We start from the raw sequence: 27,015 nt of genomic DNA on the forward strand, positions 1-27,015 counted from the left end.
TGGCGAGTCTGTGGAATTCTCTGCCTCGGAGGGCGGTGGAGGCCGGTTCTCTGGATGCTTTCAAGAGAGAGCTAGATAGAGCTCTTAAAGATAGTGGAGTCAGGGGATATGGGGGGAAGGCAGGAACGGGGTACTGATTGGGCATGATCAGCTATGATCACATTGAATGGTGGTGCTGGCTCGAAGGGCCGAATGGCCTCTTCCTGCACCTATTGCCTATTGTCTATTGACAAAAAAAATTTGGCGGCACTTGATAAAACACCACGTGTCAATATGTCACGCCGCGAATTTTTCGGTGACCTGATACATCAGTCAATTATGCCGGCAGTTGCCGAAAAAATCGCCAAGTTGGACAGGCCCTTTAGATGTCCAAATATAATTTCCCAGTAAATGATATCCATCTTATTCATTTAGGTTTAAGAAAGAACTGCAGATGCTGGAAAAATCGGAGGTGGACAAAAAATGCTGGAGAAACTCTGCGGGAGAGGCAGCATCTATGGAGCGAAGGAATAGGCGACGTTTCGGGTCGAGACCCTTCTTCAAACCGAAGTGTCTCGACCTGAAACGTCGCCTATTCTTTCGCTCCACAGATGCTGCCTCACCCGCTGAGTTTCTCCAGCTTTTTTGTCTACCTTCCATCTTACTATTGGAATCTAGATTTTTTGAGATTGCAAAATATAATATGGGGAAAATACTGTAAATGTTAAGGTTTTCAATTACGCTAATAGCAAATATGAATGTTAGTTAAATGGAAATAGGAACACCAGGAACTGTCGATGATGGAACCATGAACAAAGCACAAAGTGCTGGAAGATCTCAGCAGGTCAGGCATCATCTGTGGAGGGACTGGACAGATTACGTTTTGGGTCGGAATCCCAACTTCAGAACCTGGAGGCGGGTCCTGACCTGAAACATTGCCTGTCCATTCTCTCCACAGATGCTGCCTGACCCGCTGAGCTCCTCCAGCACGTTGTTACATTTAAATGGGAATTGTCACGTTGTGCCTTTCCAAGGTCTCTCAGCAGTCATTTTGGAAATCATTGGTCATTAAACATTTTGCTGTCTAGACATTGATCATGCAAAGCCTTGTTAAATGAAGTGCAGTTACAGCAGATGAGGTTGGAGGAGGTGCAAGTGAACCTCTGCCTAACCTGAAGGGTCTGTATGGGCCTCCCGCCCAGTCAGTGAGGCCGCACACAAATTGGAGGAACAGCACCTCATATTTCGCTTGGGCAGCTTACAACTCAGTGGTATGATTCTTGATTTCTCTAACTTCAAGTAACCCTTGCATCCCATCTCTCTTTGACCCTGCCCCACCCTAGTCGTCATACTAGTTTCACTATCGTCCTGTTGAGTGTAACTCACCACCTAGCCCACAGCCAACAATGGACCATTGTGGGCTCCAATTTTTCCGTCATCATTGTCACTTTTTTGCATATCGTTCATTCACGTTCTATATCGCCATCTATATCTTGTGTTTCCCCCCTACCTGACTCTTAGTCTGAAGAAGGGTCTCAACCTATTCCCTTTTTTCCAGCTATGCTGCCTTGACCCGCAGAATTTCAACCCTATTACTTTGCTCATCTGTTCACTTTGCAGGTACTCCAGCTACTTGTCTCTTATCTTCTTGTTAAATGAAGTTTTCTTCACAAACTTTGAAACAGACCATTTGTTTGGACTAAGCCTCCCCAAATGTAGTATTGGAGGCAGTACAGCAGCCCCAAGCATTCACATTCCCTAATAATGTATTCCCCAGAACGACTGGAAAGGGTGCGGAGAAGATTAACGAGGAATTTGCCTGAGGCCGAGGGTCTGAGCTACAAGGAGGGGTTGAGCAGGCTAGGACTCTATTCCTTACAGCGCAGGAAGATGAGCGGTGATCTTATAGAGTTGTACAAAATCATGAGAGGAATAGATCAGATAAGCGCACAGAGTCTCTTTGTGAATTGAGAACCAGAGGACATGGATTTAAGGTGAGGGGAGGAGGGGGGGGGGAAGATTTAATAGCAACCTGAGAGGTCATCATTTTTTACACAAAGGGTGGTGGATGTATGGAATTAACTTTTGGAGGACGTAGTGGAGGCAAATAGTATCGCGACTTTTCAGAAAGATTTAGCCAAGTACATGGATAGGACAGGTTTAGAGGGATATGGGCCAAATGCAGGTAGGTTGGACTAGTGTAGATGGGACATGTTGGTCAGTGTGGGCAGGTTGGGCCTAAGGTCGCGTTTCCACACTGTATGACACTATGGGAAATTTCTATGCTGTTTTACGATGTGCCTTTGAAAACAACACCTGTAATAATGACGTTTTTCTAGTGTTCTGATCAAGTGGCATTATAAATGCAGTTTCATAATATTTCACACACTGTTTGCATCTTTATTTGGAACTCATTATGTATGAATTTCTTTCAATGTTTAGGCAAAGCATGTAGAATAGGCATTTCTGAATGAAAATTAACCATTTTCACATTTTATTTACAGATACCAGAAAATGAACCTTTAAGATTAAATTCCATACCTGGAAAGGTAGGAAACGTATCCTATTATTTAATGAAGTAGTTTTGTAAATAAAACGCAAAGCAAGGCGTTTAATTTGAGGAATTAATTCCTTTTTAAAAAAATTTTATTTTTTTATTTTAATGGAAGTTAATACAGTACAAAACAGTACAGTGGAACCTAATTTTAGGTGCCAACTATGTCATACCGTAATCCATTCTATGTACAACCTCTAGTTTTATGTTATGAGAAGGAAGTAAGCAAGACAAGAAAAAGAAAACAATAGAAAGGGGAAAAAGTGGAAAAATAGATGGTGGAGAGTAGAAAAACGTGGTGTGTATATAAAAAATAAAAAAATAAAAGAAAAAAGAAAAAGTGGAAAGTAGGAGAGAAGGCCCCTTAAAAGAGAGAATTTTTCAAATCTATATTCTGAGATGTAGATCTATCCACGTCATGAACTGAAATCAGCAATCCTTATGGTACCGCTGCATCACATGATTCCAAAAAGTCGATGAAAGGAGACCAACTCCTTAAGAATTGATCATATTTATCTATTAGTCGGAGTCTCATTTCTTCAAGGCGTGCTATGTCCATCATATTCCTAATCCACATTTTAACAGTTGGTATGGTTGTATTTTTCCAAAATTTAAGTATCAATTTCTTTCCAATTATTAACCCATAATTAAAAAAAACATTTTGGTCTTTATTTAAATTGGTATCTTCTCCTATTATTCCAAATATAATCCATTCCATTTTGGGTTCTATTCTTGACTTGAAAAGCTTTGTAAATATATCAAATATATCGCTCCAAAATTTATTCAACTTTGTACATCCTAATGTGTTATATTAGCGTTTTGAAACAAACATTTATCGCATCTGGGAGAGACGTTTGGATAAAATTTATTCAACCTCGTTTTTGAATAATATAGTCTATGTAATAATTTGAATTGAATTAAATTATGTCTTGCATTAATAGAACAATTATGTGTATTCATCAAATACTTTTCCCATCTATCCTTCGAGATCTTTATCATTAGCTCATGTTCCCAATCTTCCCTTAGTGCTTCTGTTGAGGGTGATTCTCTATATAATATATTATTATAAAAGTATGATATTAATTTTTGTGAATCAGCCTTAATATTCATTGCTTCTTCTAAAGGGTCTAAAAATATAGTTTGAAATCTATGTGTATATTTCTTCATAAAGTCACATATCTGTATATATTTAAAATATTGATTATCCTTCAATTTAAATTTTAATTTTAAATGTTGAAATGATAACAGTTTGCCCAATTCATACATATCCCCTACTTTCCTAATCCCCAGTCTATCCCATTGTTGATATGTGTTGTCGATGAGAGATGGTTTGAATGCGGGGTTGTTCAATAGTGGGGTTAGTACTGATAGATTATTTAATTTCAAGGATACTTTTATTTGTTTCCAAATTCTTATTATATTGTGAATAATTGGGTTCTTCTCATATATTATACTATTCAATTTTATCGGTGAGAGCAAGATCGTTCCTATATCGTGCGGATAGCACTCCTCTTTCTCCATTCTTATCCACTCCAACTGCTGAGTGGAACTATCCAACCAGTACATTATGTTCTTAATATGCACTGTCCAGTAGTAATACATAAAGTTAGGTAATGATAAACCCCCAACTTCTTTATGGGACATGTTGGTCAGTGTGGGCAGGTTGGGCCTAAGGTCCCGTTTAATAATAAATACTTTATTGATCCCCTCAGGGAAATTCAGATGTCCAGAAGCTCCCAATCAACAAACCCACAGATTCAAAACGAACGCAGACAGAAAATACATAAAATACAATGTGGACACTACCTGAGAGCAATAAATACTTAAAAAGACCAATAATTAACAGTTAAAAATTAATAATTGCAAAATGCATCCCCCTACAGCCTAGCGGTCCGAATTATAAAATCTAATGGCTGCAGGGGTGAAGGATCTCCTGAACTGCTCCGTTCTACAGGGCAGGGAGAGGAGCCGGTTGTTGTTCCGAGTGCTCTTTTGACTCTCCAGAATTATATGGAGGGGATGCCCGGGGTTTTTCAGGATGACCTGCACCTTGTGCCTCATACGCCTCTCAAGCACCTCCATCCCAGAGTCTACTCTCCCCTCCAGCACTGAGCCAGCTCGATTAACCAGTTTGACCAGCTTCCTATTGTTTTTTGCACTAATGCTGTTGCCCCAGCAGACAACAGCGTAGAAAATAACGCTTGCAACCACTGTGTTGTAAAACATGTGCAGCATATCCTTACACACATTGAAGGATTTGAGCCTTCTGAGGAAAAAGAGTCTGCTCTGGCCTTTTTTGTAGAGGGAGTCAGAGTTGACAGACCAGTCCAGTTTGTTGTCAAGGTGCACTCCAAGGTATTTATATGTCTGCACCAACTCAATGTCGGCCCCTGCAGCGTTGACCGGCTGAAGGGGGAGCTTGGACCTGCCAAAGTTAACCACCATCTCTTTAGTCTTTGTAGTGTTCAGGGTGAGACAGTTCTCTTCACTCCAGGCACAAAAGGCACTGGTCAAGTTCCTGTATTCCTCCTCCTGCCCGTTCCTTACACATGCCACAATCGCTGTATCATCTGAGTATTTCTGTACGTGGCATGTGTCAGACTTATAGTTAAAGTCTGCTGTGTACAGGGTGAAGAGGAACGGGGCCAGAACCGTTCCCTGTGGTGCTCCAACATTGCACACCACTGTGCCAGACACACTGTCCCCCAGCTTGACAAACTGTGGTCGAGCCGTCAGATAATCGTGTATCCAGGAGATAAATGTGGAATCCACCCCCATCTTCTTAAGCTTGTCATTCAGAATCAGGGGTTGGATGGTGTTGAACGCACTTGAAAAGTCGAAGAACATAATCCTCACATAGCCACCGGGTTTGTCCAAAAAGGAGTAGATCCGGTGCAGCATGTAGAGGATTGCGTCATCCACCCCAATGTTCTCCTGGTATGCAAACTGTAGTGGGTCGAGTGCGTGCTGGACTTGTGGTCTCAGGAGACGAATGTATGACACTATGGGAAATTTCTACGCTGTTTTACTATGTGCCTTTGAAAACAACACCTCTGTAATAATGACGTTTTTCTAGTGTTCTGATCAAGTGGCATTATAAATGCAGTTTCATAAAATTTCACACACTGCATCTTTATTTGGAACTCATTATGTATGAATTTCTTTCAATGTTTAGGCAATGTAGAATAGGCATTTCTGAATGAAAATTAACCATTTTCACATTTTATTTACAGATACCAGAAAATGAACCTTTAAGATTAAATTCCAGACCTGGAAAGGTAGGAAACGTATCCTATTATTTAATGAAGTAGTTTTGTAAATAAAACGCAAAGCAAGGCGTTTAAATTGAGGAATTAATTCCTGACCTTCCGATCTACCTTGTTGCAGACCATGCACTTTTTTTACCTGCACTTCCTCTAACACCAAATTCTGCACCGTTTATTTTCTCTTCTGCAATTCCTGATGTTCTTGTTTGCTATAATTTGCGTGGATAGCACATGAAACTACATTTTTCTTTGAATCTTGGCAATTTTGACACTTGCCCAAACTTCTTTTTCAGATTGTCATTTATAGTCAGCCCGGACTTAATGGAGACTCTTTTGAATTCTTTCATGACGTTCAGGATGCTACATCTTTGAATCTGCCCTCTGAAATTACCATTCGAATAGTAAGAGGCTGGTAAGATATGATGCAAATTTGCAATGGGATGTTTCACTAGATTGGAGTCGAGGGAGCAAGGGAAGGGGTTAGATAAGAGGTTGGGGAGAAGATAAGATGTTGGCTAATTCTGTCATTTACGGTTGTTGATATGTTATGTACTGCCCGGAACAATAACCAGAACTGGATCTAACAGTTATCACCATTTTAACTCCCCTAGTGCAGTGGGCAGGTGCTATAAACCTGCACGGGAAGGTAGACGCTCCCGCCCCCATGAGTCTCAGGCAGATGGGGCTTGTCAGCCTGGGAAGGCAGTCCATCTAGGAGAGGGAAAACTCTGATTTAAAACCTCCACTGCCTTGTGGCCATATCCAGTCATGGAAAAGGCTCCAGGAGTAAACCTCAAAAAAGTCCGGAGTCGGAGCCCCTAAGGCAGTTTGTCGTTGTCTACAACCTCGCTCTGGCAGCTCCTGCGACGGCGCTGGTGCCAAACTGTAACGGCCCTGCTGTTCCTTTGGATCGATCAGGGACGTGGAGAGGGGGGACGTGCTGCATGGGCAACAGCCTGTCCTCCATATGACATCGATCGCCCAGGCTTGCATCCCACCACGATGCATCACCCCTGGTCAGTCATGACCGAGGGGTGGGCCCCACTAAACTCCCCTTCCCATTCCCACACTGGCCTTTCTGTCCTGGGTCTCTTCCATTGCCAGAGTGAAGCCACACTCAAACTGGAGGACCATCACCTCGTATTCCGCCTTGCTAACTTACAACCCAACTTGCCGAATAGTGAAAGGCCTGGATAGAGTGGATGTGGAGAGGATGTTTCCACTAGTGGGGGAAGTCTAGGACAAGAGGCAGTAGCCTCATAATAAAAGGGCGTACCTTTTAGAAAGGAGATGAGGATTAATTTGTTTTGTTTTTTTAGTCAGAGGGTGGAATCTATGGAAATCATTGCCGCAGAAAGCTGGGGAGGCCAAGTCAATGGGTGCTTTTAAGGTGGAGATTTGACTGATTCTTGATTAGTATGGGCGTTACGGGGAGAAGGCAGGAGAATGGGATCAAGAGGGAAAGATAGATCACCCATGATTGAATGGCGGAGTGGACTTGCATATGGCCTACTTCTGCTCCTATAACATATGAAGATAGTGTGGAAACTGGCCCTTTGGCCCATTGAGTCCATGCAGACCATCGGTCACCCATTCGCACTAGTTCCATGTTATCCCTCCTTCTTATCCACTCCCGACACGCTATGGACAATTTACAGAGGCCAATTAACCATCAAACCTGCACGACTTTGCAATGTAGATGGGGATCGGAGCCTACCCGGAGAAAAACCCACCTGGTCACCAGTGGAACATGCAAACTTCACATAGACAGCACCCGAGGTCGGGATCGAACCCTGGTCTCTGGCACTTGAGTGGAAGTACACAACCGAATGCGAATTCTCAACCTATTTCCATTTAAAAAGCAATCTATACATCAGGGGTCGGCAACCTTGTTCTGCATCGGAGCCAGGACCCATGTCTGTGAGTGGATGGCGGGCCACATCTATTGCCGCAGTGTGACATTTGGTGTTGCTATTCAAATTAGTTTTCATGTGTTTTCCAATTGGTTTTCTGCAGTACCCAGGTCGCCTGTGTGCCCTGGGTCTAGCTGTAACACCCTGGTCACCTGCATGCCCCGGGACTGGCTGCAACAGTTCCCAGGTTGCGAAAACGAATTTTAAAAGAAATACGCCTTGAGGGCCGGATGATTTTGGGTTACGGGCCGGAACCGGCCCGTGGGCCATAGGTTGCCGACCCCTGGTATACAAATATCCTGATGAATTCCCATGTAGAATAAAAGTAGCAACAAGACAAAAATAAAAATAGGGCTTCAAAATGCATGTAGGATTATTATTGGCTGCTATTTGCAATATTAAGTGTATGGAACAAACTGCCAGAGGAGGTAGTTGAGGCAGGGACTATCCCAGCATTTAAGAAACAGTTAGACAGGTACATGGATAGGAGAGGTTTGGAGGGATGTGGACCAAGCGCAGGCAGGTGGGACTAGTGTAGATGGGACATGTTGGCTGGTGTGGGCATGTTGGGCCGTAGAGCCTGTTTCCACACTGTATACCTCTATGACTGTCACGGTGGCACAGCGGTAGAGTTGCTGCCTTACAGCGAATGCAGCGCCAGGGGCCCGGGTTCGATCCCGACCACGGCTTCTGTCTGTACAGAGTTTGTACGTTCTCCCTATGACCCGTGTGGGTTTTTCCCGAGATCTCCGGTTTCCTCCCACACTCCAAAGACGACAGACAGAGAGACAAGCTTAGAAAGAATTGCAGATGCTGGTTAATACACAAAAGGACACAAAGTGCTAGAGTGCTGGGCAGCACAATGGTAGAGTAGCTGCCTCACAATGCCAGTGACCCAGGTTCGATCCCGACTATGGGCGTTGCCTGTATAGAATTTCTTCTCCCTGTGACCGCGTGGGTTTTCTCTGGGCGCTCCGGTTTCTTCCCAAACTCCAAAGACGCACAGGTTTGTAGCTTAATTTGGCTTCGGTTAAAAATTGTAAATTATCCTTGGTGTGTGTAGGATAGTGTAAGTGTACAGGGATTGCTAGTTGGTGTGGACTCGGTGGGCCGTAGGGCCCGTCTCCACACTCTCTCTCTGAACTAAAACTAAATAAATCTAAACCTAAGGTCCACATGATAGGTATAGATCAGGTAAACGCACAGAGTCTCCGTGCTGGAGAAACTCAGCGGGTGAGGCAGCGTCTATGGAGCGAAGGAATAGGCAACGTTTCCGGTCGAAACCCTTCTTCAGTCTAAAGAAGGGCCTCAACCCGAAATGTCGCTTATCCCTTCGCTCCATAGATGCTGCCTCACCCGCTGAGTTTCTCCTGTTGGCTTGGTAAATGTAAAAATGTAAAAATTGTCCCTAGTGGGAGTAGGATGGTGTTAATGTGCGGGGATCGCTGGTCGGCACGGACCTGGTGGGCCAAAGGGCCTGTTTCCGCGCTGTATCTCTGAACTAGACCAAACTCGACTATTAGTGGAAATATTCCAAATTTATTCATCTTTTTTTCCCCAAATAGTTGGCTGCTTTATGAAAAACCAAACTATGAAGGGAGCAAGGTTGTGTTGGAGGAAGGCATCATGGAGATGGCAGATATTTGGGGAAAGAATGTGAATGAAGACAATACTGACGCTATATCTCCACCCACCTTCAATTCATCGGTTGGATCAATACAAAGAATAGTTAAGGTGAGGCTGCTTCCCAATTAATTTGGTCAAAATGTAACCAATGCTTGCCTTTGTTTTCCAAATGGTATCCGAACAGATATAGTGTAAGTTTTTCTTCTTCAGGGAGTTCTTCCCCAGAAGTCTGAAGAAGGGTCTTGAACTGAAATGTCACTTATCCATGTTCTCCAGAGTTGCTGCCTGACCTGCTGAGTTTTACTTTAGAGATACAGCATGGAGGCTTATTGTGTATAGAGGGAATACAGAGAAGGTTCACCAGACTGATTCCTGGGATGTCAGGACTTTCATATGAAGAAAGACTGGATAGACTCGGCTTGTTCTCGCTATAATTTAGAAGATTGAGGGGGGATCTTATAGAAACTTACAAAATTCTTAAGCGGTTGGACAGGCTAGATGCAGGAAGATTGTTCCCGATGTTGGGGAAGTCCAGAACAAGGGGTCACAGTTTAAGGATAAAGGGGAAATCTTTTAGGACCGAGATGAGAAAAACATTTTTCACACAGAGAGTGGTGAATCTGTGGAATTCTCTGCCACAGAAGGTAGTTGAGGCCAGTTCATTGGCTATATTTAAGAGGGAGTTAGATGTGGCCCTTGTGGCTAAAGGGATCAGGGGGTATGGAGAGAAGGCAGGTACAGAATACTGAGTTGGATGATCAGCCATGATCATATTGAATGACGGTGTTGGCTCGAAGGGCCGAATGACCTACTCCTGCACCTAGTTTCTATGTTTAAGAAAGAACTGCACATGCTGGAAAAATCGAAGGTTGATAAAAATGCTGGAGTAACTCAGCGGGCGAGGCAGCATCTACGGAGCGAAGGAATAGGCGACGTTTCGGGTTGAGATCCTTCTTCAGACTGATGGGGGTGGGAGACAGTGGGCTGTGGGAGAGCTGGGAAGGAGAGGCGAAGGAGGGAGAAAGCAAGGACTACGTGAGGATATGAGTATTGATTTCTCTAACTTCATCTAACCCCTGCATTCCCTCTCTCTCCATCCCTCCCCCACCCAAGTCACACCAGCTTATTGTTCTCACCTGGCAAACAGCTAGCAAAGGTCTGATTCCTTTATCATCATTACCTTTTTCATTCATTTGTTCTAAACCCCCCTACATCATTGTTTATATCTCTCGTTTCCCTTTCCCGTCACTCTCAGTCTGAAGAAGGGTCTCGATCCGAAGTGTCACCCATTCCTTCTCTCCAGAGATGCAGCCTGTCCCGCTGAATTACTCCAGCATTTTGTGTCTACCTCTGGTTTAATCCAGCATCTGCAGTTCCTTCCTACACAAGTGCTAATAGGATCTCTTTTTTTGTATTCCAGCAATATTTGTTATTATGTTAGATTATCAGTGGGATTTTGTTTTGTGTGATTCTATTTTAAAGTCTCCAAACGTAGGCTGTGGTGATTCAATGATTTAATTTGATATCTTCCAGGGATGGTGTTTGCCTGAAATAGATTTATGTACAGAGTTAGATGGTTTGGGAAGAAAAACAACATATTATGATGAAATGGAAGAAATACAGACATACGGGGTTCTGGACCCAACATTATCTCTTGAAGTATTTTCGGGGAGGTAAGTTGAATATTTCAAATGTTAAGTGTTTATGTTTTATTGTTGCACTAACAGGAAATGTCATTTAAATGCCCTGCCTATAAGTCTATGTAAGAATTGTGTTAGATGATTAAGCAATGTTACATTTTACATTAGATGATTTGGAAATACAGCATGGGAACAGGCCCTTCGGCCCACTAAGACTATGCTGACCAGCAATCACCTGTTCATTTTTTTTTTTTTCCTTCTTTTTATTAGAAGCAAATGTACAAGAATAAAACAATTGGCATATAAAATTATACAGTTTAGGTACAGCTTCAATTTTAACTTGGAAATAAAGGGAAAAGAAAAGATAAAGCACAAGAGAGAGCAATTAGTGCGATGTGCAAAGATAGGACCCCTAGAGTAGACTGCCAAAGTAGTGTAGCCAAAGTGAATAAAAGAAAGAAAGAGAAAAAAGAAGAAAGAGAGAAAAAAGTGGAGATATACCTGCCTCTCGTCTCCCCCCTCCCCCCCCCCCCCCCCCCCCCCACTCCCACCTCACCCCACCCAAAGTTAGATTAAAATCCAAAAGTTGTGTTGTGTCATACTAGCCTTGTACGAATTCGGCAAAGGGTGTCCATGTCTTGAAAATTTTATCTGGTTTTTCTGCCAAGACGAGCCTAATATTTTCCAGATGTAGGGTCTCGGACATGTTTGTAATCCACATCTTCACAGTAGGGACAGATGTGTGTTTCCAAAATCTAAGTATTCGTTTTTTTCGCCGTTATCAGGCCACCCGTTCACATTGTTTAATGTTATTCCACTTTCTCATCCACTCTCTACCCATTCGGGGCCAACTAACCTATCCAGAGGATACCCACGCAGTCACAGGGCGAATATACAAACTCCATGCAGACTGCACCCAAATCAAATCTGGGGCTCCCCCCCCCCCCATCCCCCTCCCCCTCCCCCTACTTTGTCTGAAGAATGGTCCCAACCCAATACGTCACCTATACTGTATTTTGTCCAGAGTTTACTTCAGTTTGTGTCTACCTTTGCTATATACCAGCGTCAACAGTTCTTTGTTGCTACGAGGCAGTCTCTTTTGTTTGTCTGACATGCCGTGCAGCTGAGCTAACCTGTTTAGCAACGCAAGCCCTGCGCCTGTCATGATTCGCGGCGATTAGCATGTGAGAAGAGTTGCTTCCGGACAATTAGTGGTTTATAGATCTTGGCTGTAACGCAGTTGGTGAAGTGGCTGGCTGTGTGAAGCGGTAGTTAAAGAATGTTGATGCCATCATTAGTTTAATGTTTAGTTTAGTTATATAAAAGGACTGGACAAGCTAGATGCAGGAAAAATGTTCCCAATGTTGGGCGAGTCCAGAACCAGGGGCCACAGCCTTAGAGTAAAGGGGAGGCCATTTAAGACTGAGGTGAAGGAAAAACTTTTTCACCCAGAGAGTTGTGAATTTGTGGAATTCCCTGCCGCAGAGGGCAGTGGAGGCCAAGTCACTGGATGGATTTAAGAGAGAGTTAGATAGAGCTCTAGGGGCTACTGGAATCAAGGGATGTGGGGAGAAGGTAGGCACGGGTTATTGATGGGGGACGATCAGCCATGATCACAATGAATGGCGGTGCTGGCTCGAAGGGCCGAATGGCCTCCTCCTGCACCTATTTTCTATGTTTCTATCTATGTTTCTAATGTAGCTTATCGCCACGTGTACCGAGGCACCGTGACAAGCTTTTGTTGCGTGCTAACCAGTCAGCGGGAAGACAATTGAGCCATTTAGAGTGACTGTACATTTACAGTTACAATGTACATGGGAAGGAGAATTAAAGTGTCCAGCAACCGGGAGGTCAGGTAGGTTTGGTTGGCAATGGTAGGCCTAGACTGACGCAAGATGATTATCGTGAATCGAAGTACCAAATTTAATTTAGTTTAGCTTGGAGATAATAGACAATAGGTGCAGGAGTAGGCCATTCGGCCCTTCGAGCCAGCACCACCATTCAATGTGATCATGGCTGATCATCCCCAATCAGTACCCCGTTCCTGCCTTCTCCCCATATCCCCTGACTCCGCTATCGTTAAGAGCCCTAACTAGCTCTCTCTTGAAAGATACCAAATGAAATTTAATCATGCATTTTTTCAGAATATATTGTCCAAAAGGAGGAAGCATAATGTGAAGATCTTGCATAACAATGCTTTGTGCTCTGGTATTTTTCCCTTTGTTCTACCTGTTGTACTTGCTCGATTGCATTCATTTGTGGTATTCTGATTTAATTGGAAAACATGCATATAAAAGCTCTTCACTGGACTTCAGTACACGTGGCAAAGACCAATAATAGGCAAGAGACGTTGTGCATCTACCCTATCTATTCCCCTCGTGATTTTATACACCTCTATAAGATCGCCCCTTATCCTCCTGCGTTCCAAGGTGTAGAGTCCCAGCCTGCTCAACCTCACCCCATAGCTCAGGCACTCGAGTCCTGGTGACATCCTCGTAAATCCTCTCTGCACCCTTTCCAACCAATTCTAACTTGGCTGATGCAGAGGTTTAAAGCCGAAGAAAGTTTTACTTGCTAGACACAAAATGCTGGAGTAACTCAGCGGGTGAGGCGGCATCTCTAGAGGGAAGGAATGGGCGACGTTTCGGGTCGAGACCCTTCTTCGGTCTCGACCCGAGACGTCGCCCGTTACTTCCCTCCAGAGATGCTGCCTCACCCGCTGAGTTACTCCCCTGTCCCACTTAGGGAACCTGAACGGAAACCTCTGGAGACTTTGCGCCCCACCCAAGGTTTCCGTGCGGTTCCCGGAGGTTGCAGGTGGTTACCGGAGGTTGCAGATAGTGGCAGCAGGTAGGGAGACTGACAAAAACCTCCGGGAACCGCACGGAAACCTTGGGTGGGGCGCAAAGTCTCCAGAGGTTTCCGTTCAGGTTTCCTAAGTGGGACAGGGGCTTAACTCCACCATTTTGTGTCTGCATTCGATTGAAACCCGCATCTGCAGTTCTTTCTTACACAAAGTTTTACGTGGAATGTACGTTTGTGGAGTAATGTGAAATAAACCAGAAATGATCACGTGTATTTTTCACTCCTGAAAATGAGATCTTCAGCCATAGCCTTCTGCAATTACATTTCCAACCCATGGACATTGTCTGTAGTTTGTGGAAATGTAGGAAAATAGGCACAGGACTAGACTAGGGGCGGCTGGGTGGCGCAGCGGTAGAGTTGCTGCCTTACAGTGCCAGAGACCAGGGTTTGATCCTGAATACAGGTGCTGTCTGTGCAGAGTTTGTCTTCACCCTGTGATCGCGTGGGTTTTCCCCAAGATCTTCTGTCTCCACCCACACTCCAGAGATGTACAGGTCAGTAGGCTTGGTATAAATGTAAATTGTCCCTAGTGTGTGTGTGTGTGTGTGTGTGTGTGTGTGGGGGGGGGGGGGGGGATAGTGTTAATGTGCGGGGGGTCGCTGGTCGGTGCAGACTCGGTGGGCCAAAGAGCCTGTTTCAGCGCTGTATCTCTAAACTAAAATAAGATAAGGCACCACAAAATGTTGGAATAGCTCAGCAGGTCAGGCAGCATATCTGGAGAACACGGATAGGTGACGTTTCACAGAGTGCTGGAGTAACTCAGCGGGTCAGGCAGCATCTGTGGAGAACATGGATAGGTGACGTTTTGGATCGGGACACTTCTTCAGACTGTTGAAGAGTCGGGGAGTTTGGGGGGGGGGTGGGTGAGGGGGCAGGGAGAGACAGAACACCCCTGGGATAGAGGAGAAGGAGGTGAAGCATTTTCCAAAGGAGGTGAACCTTTGAGGGGATTTCACAATGGAGTGGTTAAATGAGGGCGCGAGGAACTCCAGATGCTGGTTTATAAAAGAACGGCAAGATCTATCCACTGTCAGAGTGAGGCTCAGTGCAAATTGGAGAAACAGCACCTCATATTTTGCTTGGGTAGTTTACACCCCAGCGGTATGGATATTGACTTCTCTAACTTCAGATAGCCCTTGCTTTCTCCATCCCCACCCCCTTCCCAGTTCTCCCACTAGTCTTACTGTCTCCGACTACATTCTATCTTTGTCCCGCCCCCTCCCCCGACATCAGTCTGAAGAAGGGTCTCGACCCGAACCATCGCCCATTCCTTCTCTCCATAGATGCTGCCTGTCCCACTGAGTTACTCCAGCTTTTTGTGTCTATCTTCGACAAGATCTCTCAGGGTTCTGACCTTCTTTCAGACTGAGAAAGGGCTGGGACCGTTATCACCCATCCACGTTCTCCAGAGATTCTGCCTGACCCGATGAGTTACTCCAACACTTTTTTAATTCATGCTGTACATGGATACAGCCAAAACGTATAATGAGTATGACATGCAGTGCAAAAAGAGGAAGGAAACACAGTGCAGATTATAGCATTAAATAGGATCAGAATTAGGCCATTCGGCCCATCAAGTCTACTCTACCATTCAATCATGGCTGATCTACCTTTCCCTCTCAATCCCATTAATGTTAAGTTAACCCTCCTGCCTTCTCCCCATAACCCCTAACGCCCATACTAATCAAGAATCTGTCAATCTCCGTCATAGAAATTTCCACTGACTTGCCCGCCACAGCCGTCTGTGGCAATGAATTCCACAGATTCACCACCCTCCGGCTATTGATCAAGTGCAGATCAAAATAAAAAAGTGCGGGTGCTGCAACGAGGTAGGTTGGGAGATCTTTACCATTTATTGGAAATGCTGTAGGCTGACTTTCTACGTTTGTTTTGCAGTTGGCTGCTCTTTGAGGAACCCTTCCATCAAGGGAACTCGTACTTTGTGGACGTCGGTCAGTATCCCTGCCCGGATTCTTGGGGAGCACTGGACCCGTACATCGGCTCGCTAAAACCATTAAAAATGGTATTTTTAAAAAAACGCTTCTCCTTCAACATGTGAAATAAGTTTTAAAATGGATATTTTAAAATCGATGCAAAATGGCCAGCGTGGCTGGTTGTGCAGGCTCGTGCGATAGCCGACTTGCGTTAACTCACACTTGCATCAGCAGTTCTTGAAGCCCAATGATGCCCACAAGGTTTCCCCGTTTCTGAGCTCCCTCCTCGTGTGTTCTCACATAGAAACTTAGAAACATAGAAAATAGGTGCAGGAGTAGGCCATTCGGCCCTTCGAGCCTGCAACGCCATTCAATATGATCAAGGCTGATCATCCAACTCAGTATCCTGTACCTGCCTTCTCTCCATACCCCCTGATCCCTTTAGCCACAAGGGCCACATCTAACTCCCTCTTAAATATAGCCAATGAACTGGCCTCAACTACCTTCAGTGGCAGAGAATTCCAGAGATTCACCACTCTCTCTGTGTGAAAAATGTTTTTCTCATCTCGGTCCTAAAAGATTTCCCCCTTATCCTTAAACTGTGACCCCTTGTTCTGGACTTCCCCAACATCGGGAACAATCTTCCTGCATCTAGCCTGTCCAACCCCTTAAGAATGTTGTAAGTTCTATAAGATCCCCCCCTCAATCTTCTAAATTCTAGTGAGTACAAGCCGAGTCTATCCAGTCTTTCTTCATATGAAAGTCCTGACATCCCAGGGATCAGTCTGGTGAACCTTCTCTGTAATCCCTCTATGGCAAGAATGTCTCCCCCCCCCACCCCGAAGCGGGGTCTCTGCGCCGGATAGTAAATTTACGTACACGCATAAGCACTTCAGTTTCCGATTTACCGAATGACCAACATAAGTAATGGTGTCCACGGGATATAACCCTCACTTAGGTCGGGGAACATCGGTGCTCTGAAGTGACCTTTGTGTAGTGATGTTTAAGAAAGAACTGCAGATGCTGGAAAAATCGAAGGTAGACAAAAATGCTGGAGAAACTCAGCAGGTGAGGCAGCATCTATGAAGCAAAGGAATAGGTGACGTTTCGGGTCGAGACCCTTCCTAACCATATAACCATATAACAATTACAGCACGGAAACAGGCCATCTCGGCCCTACAAGTCCGTGCCGAACAACTTTTTTCCCTTTGTCCCACCTGCCTGCACTCATACCATAACCCTCCATTCCCTTCTCATCCATATGCCTATCCAATTTATTTTTAAATGATACCAACGAACCTGCTTCAGACTGATGATATTTGTGATCAGTATTCTAGTATGGAGGCTTCCAATGCAAATGCATTATTTTTGATCAATCCATCCGTTGACTTTAGCTACAGAGTCAACATGTCCCATCTCCACTAGTCCAACCTGCCTGCGTTTGGCCCATACCCCTCCAAACTTGTCCTATCCATGTATCCGTCTAACTGTTTCTCAAATGTTGCAATAGGCCCTGCCTCAACTACCTCCTCTGGCAGCTTGTTCAGTACACCCACCATTTCACCTTCTTTGGTGAAAAGTTACGCCTCGGGTTACTACTAAATCTTTTCCCCCCCCCTCGCCTTAAATCTATATTCTCTGATTCCACAGAGAGTTGTGAGTCTGTGGAATTCTCTGCCTCAGAGGGCGATGGAGGCTGGTTCTCTGGATGCTTTCAAGAGAGAGTTAGATAAAGCTCTTAAAGATAGCGGAGTCAGGGGATATGGGGAGAATGCAGGACCGAGGTACTGATTGGGGATGATCAGCCATGATCACTGTGAATGACAGTGCTGGCTGGAAGGGCCGAATGGCCTACTCCTGCCCCTATTGTCTATTGTCTGTTGATTCCTCTGTTCTGGGCATGAGACTGTGCATCTACCCGATGATAGGTACGCGGATAGGACGGGTTTAGAGGGATATGAGCCAAACGGCAACAGGTCGGACGAGTGTAGATGGGACATGTTGGTCGGTGGGGGAAAGTTGGGCCGAAGGGCCTGTTTCTTCAACTACATTCTAAGTGCTGCAAACATGACCATTCACAGTCAGATTAGTTCCACAGTTAGATTTATGGCAGCTTTACTTTTGAATGCCTTCTCTGGAGTTGACCACGAAGTAGACAAATATAAAGACAACATTTCTGTTTTGCAGGGTGCAATGAAAGTAGAAATCCTTCATGAACATAAGGTAAGACATTTCTGGCATTACACTGCAAAGACAATCATCCTAACTTTTTATTAGTTTGTATGCAATAGTGGCTACTTTGTTATTTGAATGCAGTTTTAAAAAAAAATGTTTCTCTGTCATTTTGTTCAGATGATTTTTGGACTTTGTCGTGATTCCACAGTATCTGTGCCTCTCCACTAGATCTTCCAGTAATCTCTGAAATATCGTCCCGACCCAGAACGTCACTTGTCCATGTTCTCCAGAAATGCTGCCTGATCCACCGGGTTAATGCAGAAAAAGACACAAAGTCCTGGAGTAACTCAGCGGGTCAGGCAGCGTCTGTGGAGAACGTGGATAGGTGGCGTTTCACAGAGTGCTGGAGTTATGCCCCTGTCCCACTTAGGAAACCTGAACGGAAACCTCTTGAGACTTTGCGCCCCACCCAAGGTTTCCGTGCGGTTCCTGGAGGTTTTTGTCAGTCTCCCTACCCGCTTCCACTACCTGCAACCACCTGCAACCTCCGGGAACCGCACGGAAACCTTGGGTGGGGCGCAAAGTTTCCAGAGTTTCCGTTCAGGTTTCCTAAGTGGGACAGGGGCATAACTCAGCGGGTCAGGTAGCATCTGTGGAGAACATGGATAGGTGACGTTTCACAGAGTGCTGGAGTAACTCAGCGGGTCAGGTAGCATCTGTGGAGAACATGGATAGGTGACGTTTCACAGAGTGCTGGAGTAACTCAGTGAGTCAGGTAGCATCTGTGGAGAACATGGATAGGTGACGTTTCACAGAGTGCTGGAGTAACTCAGCGGGTCAGGTAGCATCTGTGGAGAACATGGATAGGTGACGTTTCACAGAGTGCTGGAGTAAGCGGGTCAGGCGGCATCGTTGGCTAACGTGGATAGGTGACCTTTCGGGTACTTTTTGCTGTCTAACCTGCTGAGTTACTCCAGCATTCCTGTATCTTTCCTTAGTACGCCAGCGTCTCCAGTTTCTTGTTTTGGCGAGTTACTCCAGCACCTTGTACTTTGCTCTATCTCCATGTAATCATTTATCCTCCCCTAACTGCAGACACTTTACAAACTTCTCGGTAACTTGGACCTTCGTTCCTTGGTCAGTGTCTATTCCTGTTGTTACAGGGACGAGGATACTCGGAATGGAATAAAGAGGAACGGCAGATGCTGGCTTATAGCAAAGATGGACACCAAGTGCTGGAGTAACTCAGCGGGTCAGGCAGCTTCTCCGGAGAACGTGGATAGGTGACGTTTCAGAGATGCTGCCTAACCCGCTGAGTTACTCCACCATTTTGTGTCTATCTTTGAGGATTCAAAGTCTGCACCATATCTGTGTCCTTGACCTACTGACTCCACTTCAGAGCACTTGGTCCATAAGACATAGGAGCACAATTACATAGAAATATAGGTGCAGGAAGAGGCCATTCGGCCCTTCGAGCCAGCATCGCCATTCATTGTGATAATGCCATTTAGCCCATCAAGTCTACTCTACCAGAGCTGGATAGAGGAATCAAGGGTTATGGGGAGAAGGCAGGAACAGGGTACTGATTGTGGATGATCTGCCGAGATCACAATGGAATTGTTGTGCTGGCTCAGGGCTGAATGGCCTATTCTATTGTCTATTGTCAATCATGGCTGCTCTGTTTTTCCCTCTCGGCCCCATTTTCCTGCTTTCAGACAGCTGTGGAGGCCAAGTCAATGGATATTTTTAAGGAGGAGATTAGTGCGGGTGTCAGGGGTTATGGGGAGAAGGCAGGAGAATGGGGTTGAGAGGGAAAGATTGATCAGCCATAGTTGAAAGGCAGAGTAGACTCGATAGGCCCGAATGGCTTTATTCTGCTCCTAGAACAAATGAACAATCTTCCCTCAAAATTTGACATCCTCCCCAGTCAAGAACTTATCAATCTCCGTGTTAAAAATGTCTTGGCTTGCACAGCCGTCTGCGACAATGAATTCCGCAGATTCACCACATTCCTCCGTGTCTGCTTTTGAAGGTGCGTCCTTTTATTCCGAGGCTGTGTCCTCTGGTCCTAGACTCTCCCACTGGTGGAAACAATGTCGAGGGTCAGTTAGTTCCTTTACCTGCCCCACATATTGGGCTGTCACGGTGGCGCAGCGGTAGAGTTGCTGCCTTACAGCGAATGCAGCGCCAGAGACCCGGGTTCGATCCCGACTACGGGTGCTTGTCTGTACGGAGTTTGTACGTTCTCCCTGCGTGGGTTTCCTCCGAGATCTTCGGTTTCCTTCCACACTCCAAAGACGTGCAGGTTTGGCTTGGTATAAATGTAAATTGTCCCTGGTGTGTGTCGGATAGGGTTAGTGCGCGGGGATCGCTGGTCGGCGCGGACTCGGTGGGTCGGAGGGCCTGTTTCCGCGCTGTATCGATAAGCTAAACTAAAAACATTGAACTGTTGGCTGTTTTTATTTTAGTCTGTTGACTGAAAAAACTTGATCCAAATTATAATTAAAAAATATATATATGATCCAGCTGCTTTGGAACTGTACACGCTGAATCATATCCATAATCTCAAATGCTTGACTTCGGTACCTGATACATGTTTAAACAAAGGACATACAGTTTCTGCATCAGAGAGCGACATTTATCCCATTGCATCTTCATGGCATGGCAAGCCTTTCACGCTTTCAAAGTCTCTCTAAAAGGTCACTGCTGAAACTGCTACCACACCCACAACCAGTTTACTCGTCACTGGGTCAAGAATTATTTTTTGGGCAGCACAGTAGCGCAGCGGTAGAGTTGCTGCCTCACAGCGCCAGAGACCCGGGTTCGATCCTGACTGCGGGTGCTGTCTGTATGGAGTTTGTTCATTTTCACTGTGACCCGTGTGGGTTTTCTCCGGGTGCTCTGGTTTCCTCCCACATCTCCAGAGCAGCACAGGTTTGTAGGTTAATCGGCCTTTGTAAATTGTCGCTCGTGTGTGTAGGATAGTGTTAAGGGCCTGTCCCACTTCGCCGGCTTAAACAGCAACCTCTGGTGACCTTGCCCTCCACCCAAAAATAAAATCAAGGTCGAGGTGACCTGCAACCTCCTACCACCTCCCACGCATATGTTGAAAACCTTCCTCGACTATGAAGAAAATCTCCTTTGCCTACCATCGCCTAGCGTCGCAACCGGCTTCGACTAGAACTGCAACTAAAAAATGATCGATTTTTAAAACGGCAACCTATTTTTAGTCGAGGCCGGTTTTAATCATGATGAAAAAATAGCAGCAGCAACTTAGGTGAAGCCTCGACCATGAGGAAACCATTTTCGACCATTAGGGAGAGTGACCAAAACCTCCTGTGACCTCATGGAAACCTTGGGTGGCGGGCAAGGTCACCAGAGGTTGCTGTTTATGTCTCCTATGTGGGACAGGCCCTTTAGTGTACAGGGTGGACTCGGTGGCCCGTAGGGTCTTGCCATAGAGGGAGTACAGAGAAGGTTCACCAGACTGATTCCTGGGATGGCAGGACTTTCATATGAAGAAAGACTGGGTAGACTCGGCTTGTACTCGCTAGAATTTAGAAGATTGAGGGGGTTCTTATAGAAACTTACACAATTCTTAAGGGGTTGGACAGGCTAGGTGCAGGAAGATTATTCCCGATGTTGGGGAAGTCCAGAACAAGGGGTCACAGTTTAAGGATAAGAGGGAAGTCTTTTAAGACCGAGATGAGAAAAACATTTTCCACACAGAGAGTGGTGAATCTGTGGAATTCTCTGCCACAGAAGGTAGTTGAGGCCAGTTCATTGGCTATATTTAAGAGGGAGTTAGATGTGGCCCTTGTGGCTAAAGGGATCAGGGGGTATGGAGAGAAGGCAGGGATGGGATACTGAGTTGGATGATCAGCCATGATCATATTGAATGGAGGTGCAGGCTCGAAGGACCGAATGGCCTACTCCTGCACCTATTTTCTATGTTTCTATGTCTGTTTCCACGCTGTATATCTAAACTAAACTAAATGACGACTGGGATATTAGAAAGAATGTTTTAATTCCCTTATCCAAACATTTGTTCTTGCAGGTTATTATATACGAGAAGCCTTTATTCAAAGGTGAACAGCTGGAAATTCAAACGGACGTGTTCAGTTTCACGGGAGAAGATGAAACATCTGCTTTGTGTCGCAATTTCCCATTCTCAAATGTTGGATCAATGAAAGTTTTCGGAGGATTGTAAGTTATATATAGTTACCGACAAGTATTATATTTGTTCTGTTCTTGTAGCTTGAACCATTCTGACATCTGTACGTTGTGTAGGTGGCAACTGCAGATGCTGGTTTACACCGAAGATAGACACAAAATGCTGGAGTAAAAGCCCTGTCCCACTGTACGAGTTCATTCAAAGAGTTCTCCCGAGTTTGCCCTGATTCGAACACGGAGATTTACGGTAATGGCCACTCGCAGGTACTCGGGGCTCTCGTGGACATTTTTCAACATGTTGAAAAATCTTCACGAGTCTTCCCGAGCTTACCACGTTTCCCGAGTACCTGCCGTTAGCGTTACGAGCCGCTAAGAGACGTCCCCCAGCCCCGACGTACCCGCTACGTACATTCTCCGTGCTTACCACGAGTTTGATTTTTTTTTTTTAAACGCTTGAATGAGCTCGTACAGTGGGACAGGGCCATTACTCCGTGGGACAGGCAGCACCTCTGGAGAGCAGTCTGAAGGAGTGGCTTGACCCAAAATGTTACCCACCCCTTCTCTCCAGCGATGCTGCCTGTCCCGCTGAGTTACGGGTCTGTCCAACTTGGCGATTTTTTTTTCTTTCGGTGATTGCCGGCATCATTGACTGACGTGTCAGGTCACGGAAACAGTCGCGGCGTGATGTGGCATAACGTGCGGGTGACGCGGCGTGATGACGTATTCTCTGCCACAGTTGAAGCCAGTTCATTGCGCCGTTCCCTTTACTCCAGCATTTTGTGTCTACCTGACATCTGAACACTGTTTCAGAGCTTTGTGTGTATTAAAATGCTCCTGGTAGAACTACCACCAGAGTTCAATTTTCGATCCTTACCTCGGGTGCTGTCTTTGTGGAGTATGCCCATTGTCTCCGTGACCATGTGGGTTTTCTCCGGGAGCTCTGGTTTCCCAAAGATGTGTGGGTTGGAAGGTTGATTGACCTCTGTAAATTGCTCGATGATTGCGCAAACCAACCTCCCTTCCAATGACTCCATCTACACCTCACGCTGCCTCGGCAAGGCCAGCAGCATCATCAAGGACCAGTCTCACCCCCGGCCACTCCCCTCTTCTCCCCTCTCCCATCAGGCAAGAGGTGTAGAAATGTGAAAACGCACACCTCCAGATTCAGGGACAGTTTCTTCCCAGCTGTTATCAGGCAACGGAACCATCCAGAGAACAGATCTGAACTACTATCTACGTCATTGGAGACCCTCGGACTATCTTTAATCTGACTTTTCTGGACTTCATCTTGCATTTAGCGTTATTCCCTTTATCCTGTATCTGTACACTGTGGATAGCTCAATTGTAATCATGTTTAGTCTTGCTGCTGACGGGATAGGTACAGCTCTTTACTGTACCCCGCTATATGTGACAATAGTTCAAGTTCAAGTTCAAGTGAGTTTATTGTCATGTGTCCCTGCACACAGAACATAGTAGGCATTTACTACAAAACAGATAAATGTGTCCATATACCATGATATAAATATATACACATGAATAAATAAACTGGTAAAGTGCAAATAACAGAAAGTGGTTATTAATAATCAGAGTTTTATCCGAGCCAGGTTTAATGGCTGTGGGGAAGTAGCTATTCCTGAACCTGGTTGTTGCAGTCTTCAGGCTCCTGTACCTTCTACCTAAAGGTAGCAGGGAGATGAGTGTGTGGCCAGGATGGTGTGGGTCTTTGATGATACTGCCAGCCTTTTTGAGGCAGCGACTACTATAAATCCACTCGATGGAAGGAAGGTCAGAGCCGATGATGGACTGGGCAGTGTTTACTACTTTTTGTAGTCTTTTCCTCTCCAGGGCGCTCAAATTGCCGAACCAAGGCACGATGCAACTGGTCAGCATGTTCTCTACTGTGCACCTGTAGAAGTTAGAGAGAGTCCTCCTTGACAAACCGACTCTCCGTAATCTTCTCAGGAAGTAGAGGCGCTGATGAGCTTTCTTGATAATTGCATTAGTGTTCTCGGACCAGGAAAGATCTTCAGAGGTGTGCACGCCCAGGAATTTGAAGCTCTTGACCCTTTCAACCATCGACCCGTTGATATAAATGGGGCTGTGGGTTCCCCTCCTACTCCTTCCAAAGTCCAGCGAGATCGCATCCACCGTTGATCTGTTGTGGCGGTAACCTAAACTAGTAGAGTGGTGAGAAAGCGGAATAACAGAACTAGTGTGCATGGGTGACCAATGGTCGACACTAACTCGATGGGCCGAAGGGCCAGCATGCTGTATGGTCTACACAATCAATCAAAGATCTACAGGGTTGGATAAAGTGGATGTTGCAAAGAGGTTTCCACTCGTGGGAGAGCGTTTGATGGCACTGGGCCTGTACTCGCTGGAGGGGGGAACTCATTGAAACTTACCGAATAATGAAAGGCTTGGATAGAGTGGACGTGGAGAGGATGTTTCCACTAGTGGGAGAGTCTATGACCAGAGGTCACAGCCTCAGAATTGAAGGACATTCCATTAGGAAGGAGATGAGGAGGAATTTCTTTAGTCCAGAGGGTGGTGAATCTGTGGAATTCTTTGCCACAGAAGGCTGTGGAGGCCATGTCAATAAATATTTTTAAGGCCAAAATAGATAGATTCTTGATTAGTACGGGTGTCAGGGGTTATGGGGGAAAAGGCAGGAGAATGGGGTTAGGAAGGAGAGATAGATCGGCCATCTTCTTCTTTCGTTTCCATCATCTATGTTTCAAATGTTCGGCCTGGTTCTTGCACAGCGGACAGCCTTCTCGTTTGCCACCGCTGGATCTTCCAGGCAGCATTGTTCACCAAGGAGTGGACATCATAGTAGGTGTGGCGTGGATGGTACAGTTGTTCCACATTTCACATTCTGTGTCTGCCGCATCTGCATAGCCCTGTTTGCTCGCATTGGTCTTGCAGCGGCCCATCCCGGTACGAAGCCTATTGAGGGACTTCCAGTTCTTCCAGTCACACCTGTGACCAGGTGGTAATTGTTCCTTGGTCAATAGACAATAGGTGCAGGAGTCGGCCATTCGGCCCTTCGACCCAGCACCGCCATTCAATGTGATCATGGCTGATCATCCCCAATCAGTCCCCCGTTCCTGCCTTCTCCCCATATCCCGTGACTCCGCTATCTTTAAGAGCCCTATCTAGCTCTCTCTTGAAAGCATCCAGAGATCTGCCTCCACCGCCCTCTGAGGCAGAGAATTCCACAGACTCACAACTCTCTGTGTGGAAAAAGTGTTTCCTCGTCTCCGTTCTAAATGGCTTACTCCTTATTCTTAAACTGTGGCCCCTGGTTCTGGACTCCCCCAACATCGGGAACATGTTTCCTGCCTCTAGCGCGTCCAAACCCTTAATAGTCTTATATTTTTCAATAAGATCCCCTCTCATCCTAAACAGTGCAGGAAGGAACTACAGATGTTAGTGTAAACCCAAGATGGACACAACAAGCTGGAGTAGCTCCGAGCGTCTATGGTTTCTCGTGTCTCCACGTTAATCATACAGAGGTCTGGTGTAAGTGATACATTGGTGTTACTGATGATGGGATTGAGCGGAAAATACGCGATGTAATGGATTAGTGCATCGGATGGAAAATAGCATTTGGCTACATTTGCTATCATCTTCTTTGTGAGGTCTTTTATCAACAGGCCAACTGGCTTAAATAGAAAGTTAGTTCCACAAGTAATTAAATGATGTTGACAATGCACCAAAGAAGAACGATGACATGAGGCTATGACTGAATTATTTAGCCGTAGGGTAAGAAATCAAACTAGTGTACGCAGGATTTCAGAACTTGGTGGTGGGTAAGTGGAACAAGCTGCCAGAGGAGGTCGTTGAGGTAGGTAATATAGCATTTAGTTCAGAGATGCGAGCCTTTAGTTTAAATGCAAGCATTTCTTTCAAGAGGACTGGAATAGAAAAACAAGGATGTAACGCTGAGGCTCTATAAGGCGCTGGTAAGGCCGCATTTGGAAAATTGTGAGCAATTTATGGCCCCATATCTGAGGAAGGATGTGCTGGTTCTGGAGAGGGTCCAGAGGAGGTTTACGAGAATGATCCCAGGAATGAGTGGGTTAACATGTGCTGAGCGTTTGTCGGCACTGGGCCTGTACTCGCTGGAGTTTAGAAGGATGAGGGGGAACCTCATTGAAACGTACCAAATAGTGAAAAGCTCGGATAGAATGGATTTGGAGAGGATGTTTCCTCGAGTGGGAGAGTCCAGGACTAGAGGTCACAGCCTCAGAATTAAAGGACGTTCTTTTAGGAAGGAGATGAGGAGGAATTTCTTTAGTTGGAGGGTGGTGAGTCTGTGGAATTCTTTGCCACAGAAGGCTGTGGAGGCCAAGTCAGCGGATAGTTTTCAATTGATTCTTGATTAGTACAGGTGTCAAGGGTTATGGGGAGAAGGCAGGAGAATGGGGTTAGGAGGGAGAGATAGATCAGCCATGAATGAATGAATGGCGGAGTAGACTTGATGGGCTGAATGGCCTAATACTGCTCCTAGAACTTATGACATAGAAACACAGAACATAGAAAATAGGTGCAGGAGTAGGCCATTCGGCCCTTCGAGCCTGCACCGCCATTCAATATGATCATGGCTGATCATCCAACTCAGTATCCTGTGCCTGCCTTCTCTCCAAACCCCCTGATCCCTTTAGCCACAAGGGCCACATCTAACTCCCTCTTAAATATAGCCAATGAACTGGCCTCAACTACCTTCTGTGGCAGAGAGTTCCAGAGATTCACTACTCTCTGTATGACCTTACGAAACATAGTGCAGAAACAGGCCCTTCGGCCCACCAAGTCCGTGCTGACCAACGATCACCCCATGCATTAGCACTATCCTACACACACTATAGACAATTTACAATTTTTGCT

At 45.5% G+C, this 27,015-nt stretch overlaps 1 protein-coding gene across 1 annotated transcript in view; it reads left to right on the plus strand.

The window, feature by feature from the left end:
* Positions 1-27,015, plus strand: part of crybg1 (crystallin beta-gamma domain containing 1) — an 84,476-nt gene that overhangs the window by 33,036 nt on the left and 24,425 nt on the right. The window contains exons 4-10 of the mRNA XM_033021931.1: positions 5,767-5,811; positions 6,093-6,211; positions 9,278-9,446; positions 10,872-11,011; positions 15,740-15,866; positions 17,965-18,000; positions 22,010-22,158. Of these exons, the coding sequence (XP_032877822.1) occupies positions 5,767-5,811; positions 6,093-6,211; positions 9,278-9,446; positions 10,872-11,011; positions 15,740-15,866; positions 17,965-18,000; positions 22,010-22,158 (785 nt within the window). The remainder of the gene's footprint in view (positions 1-5,766; positions 5,812-6,092; positions 6,212-9,277; positions 9,447-10,871; positions 11,012-15,739; positions 15,867-17,964; positions 18,001-22,009; positions 22,159-27,015) is intronic.

This window comes from Amblyraja radiata, chromosome 5, assembly GCF_010909765.2.
Source record: "Amblyraja radiata isolate CabotCenter1 chromosome 5, sAmbRad1.1.pri, whole genome shotgun sequence".
Taxonomy (NCBI): Eukaryota; Metazoa; Chordata; class Chondrichthyes; order Rajiformes; family Rajidae; genus Amblyraja; species Amblyraja radiata.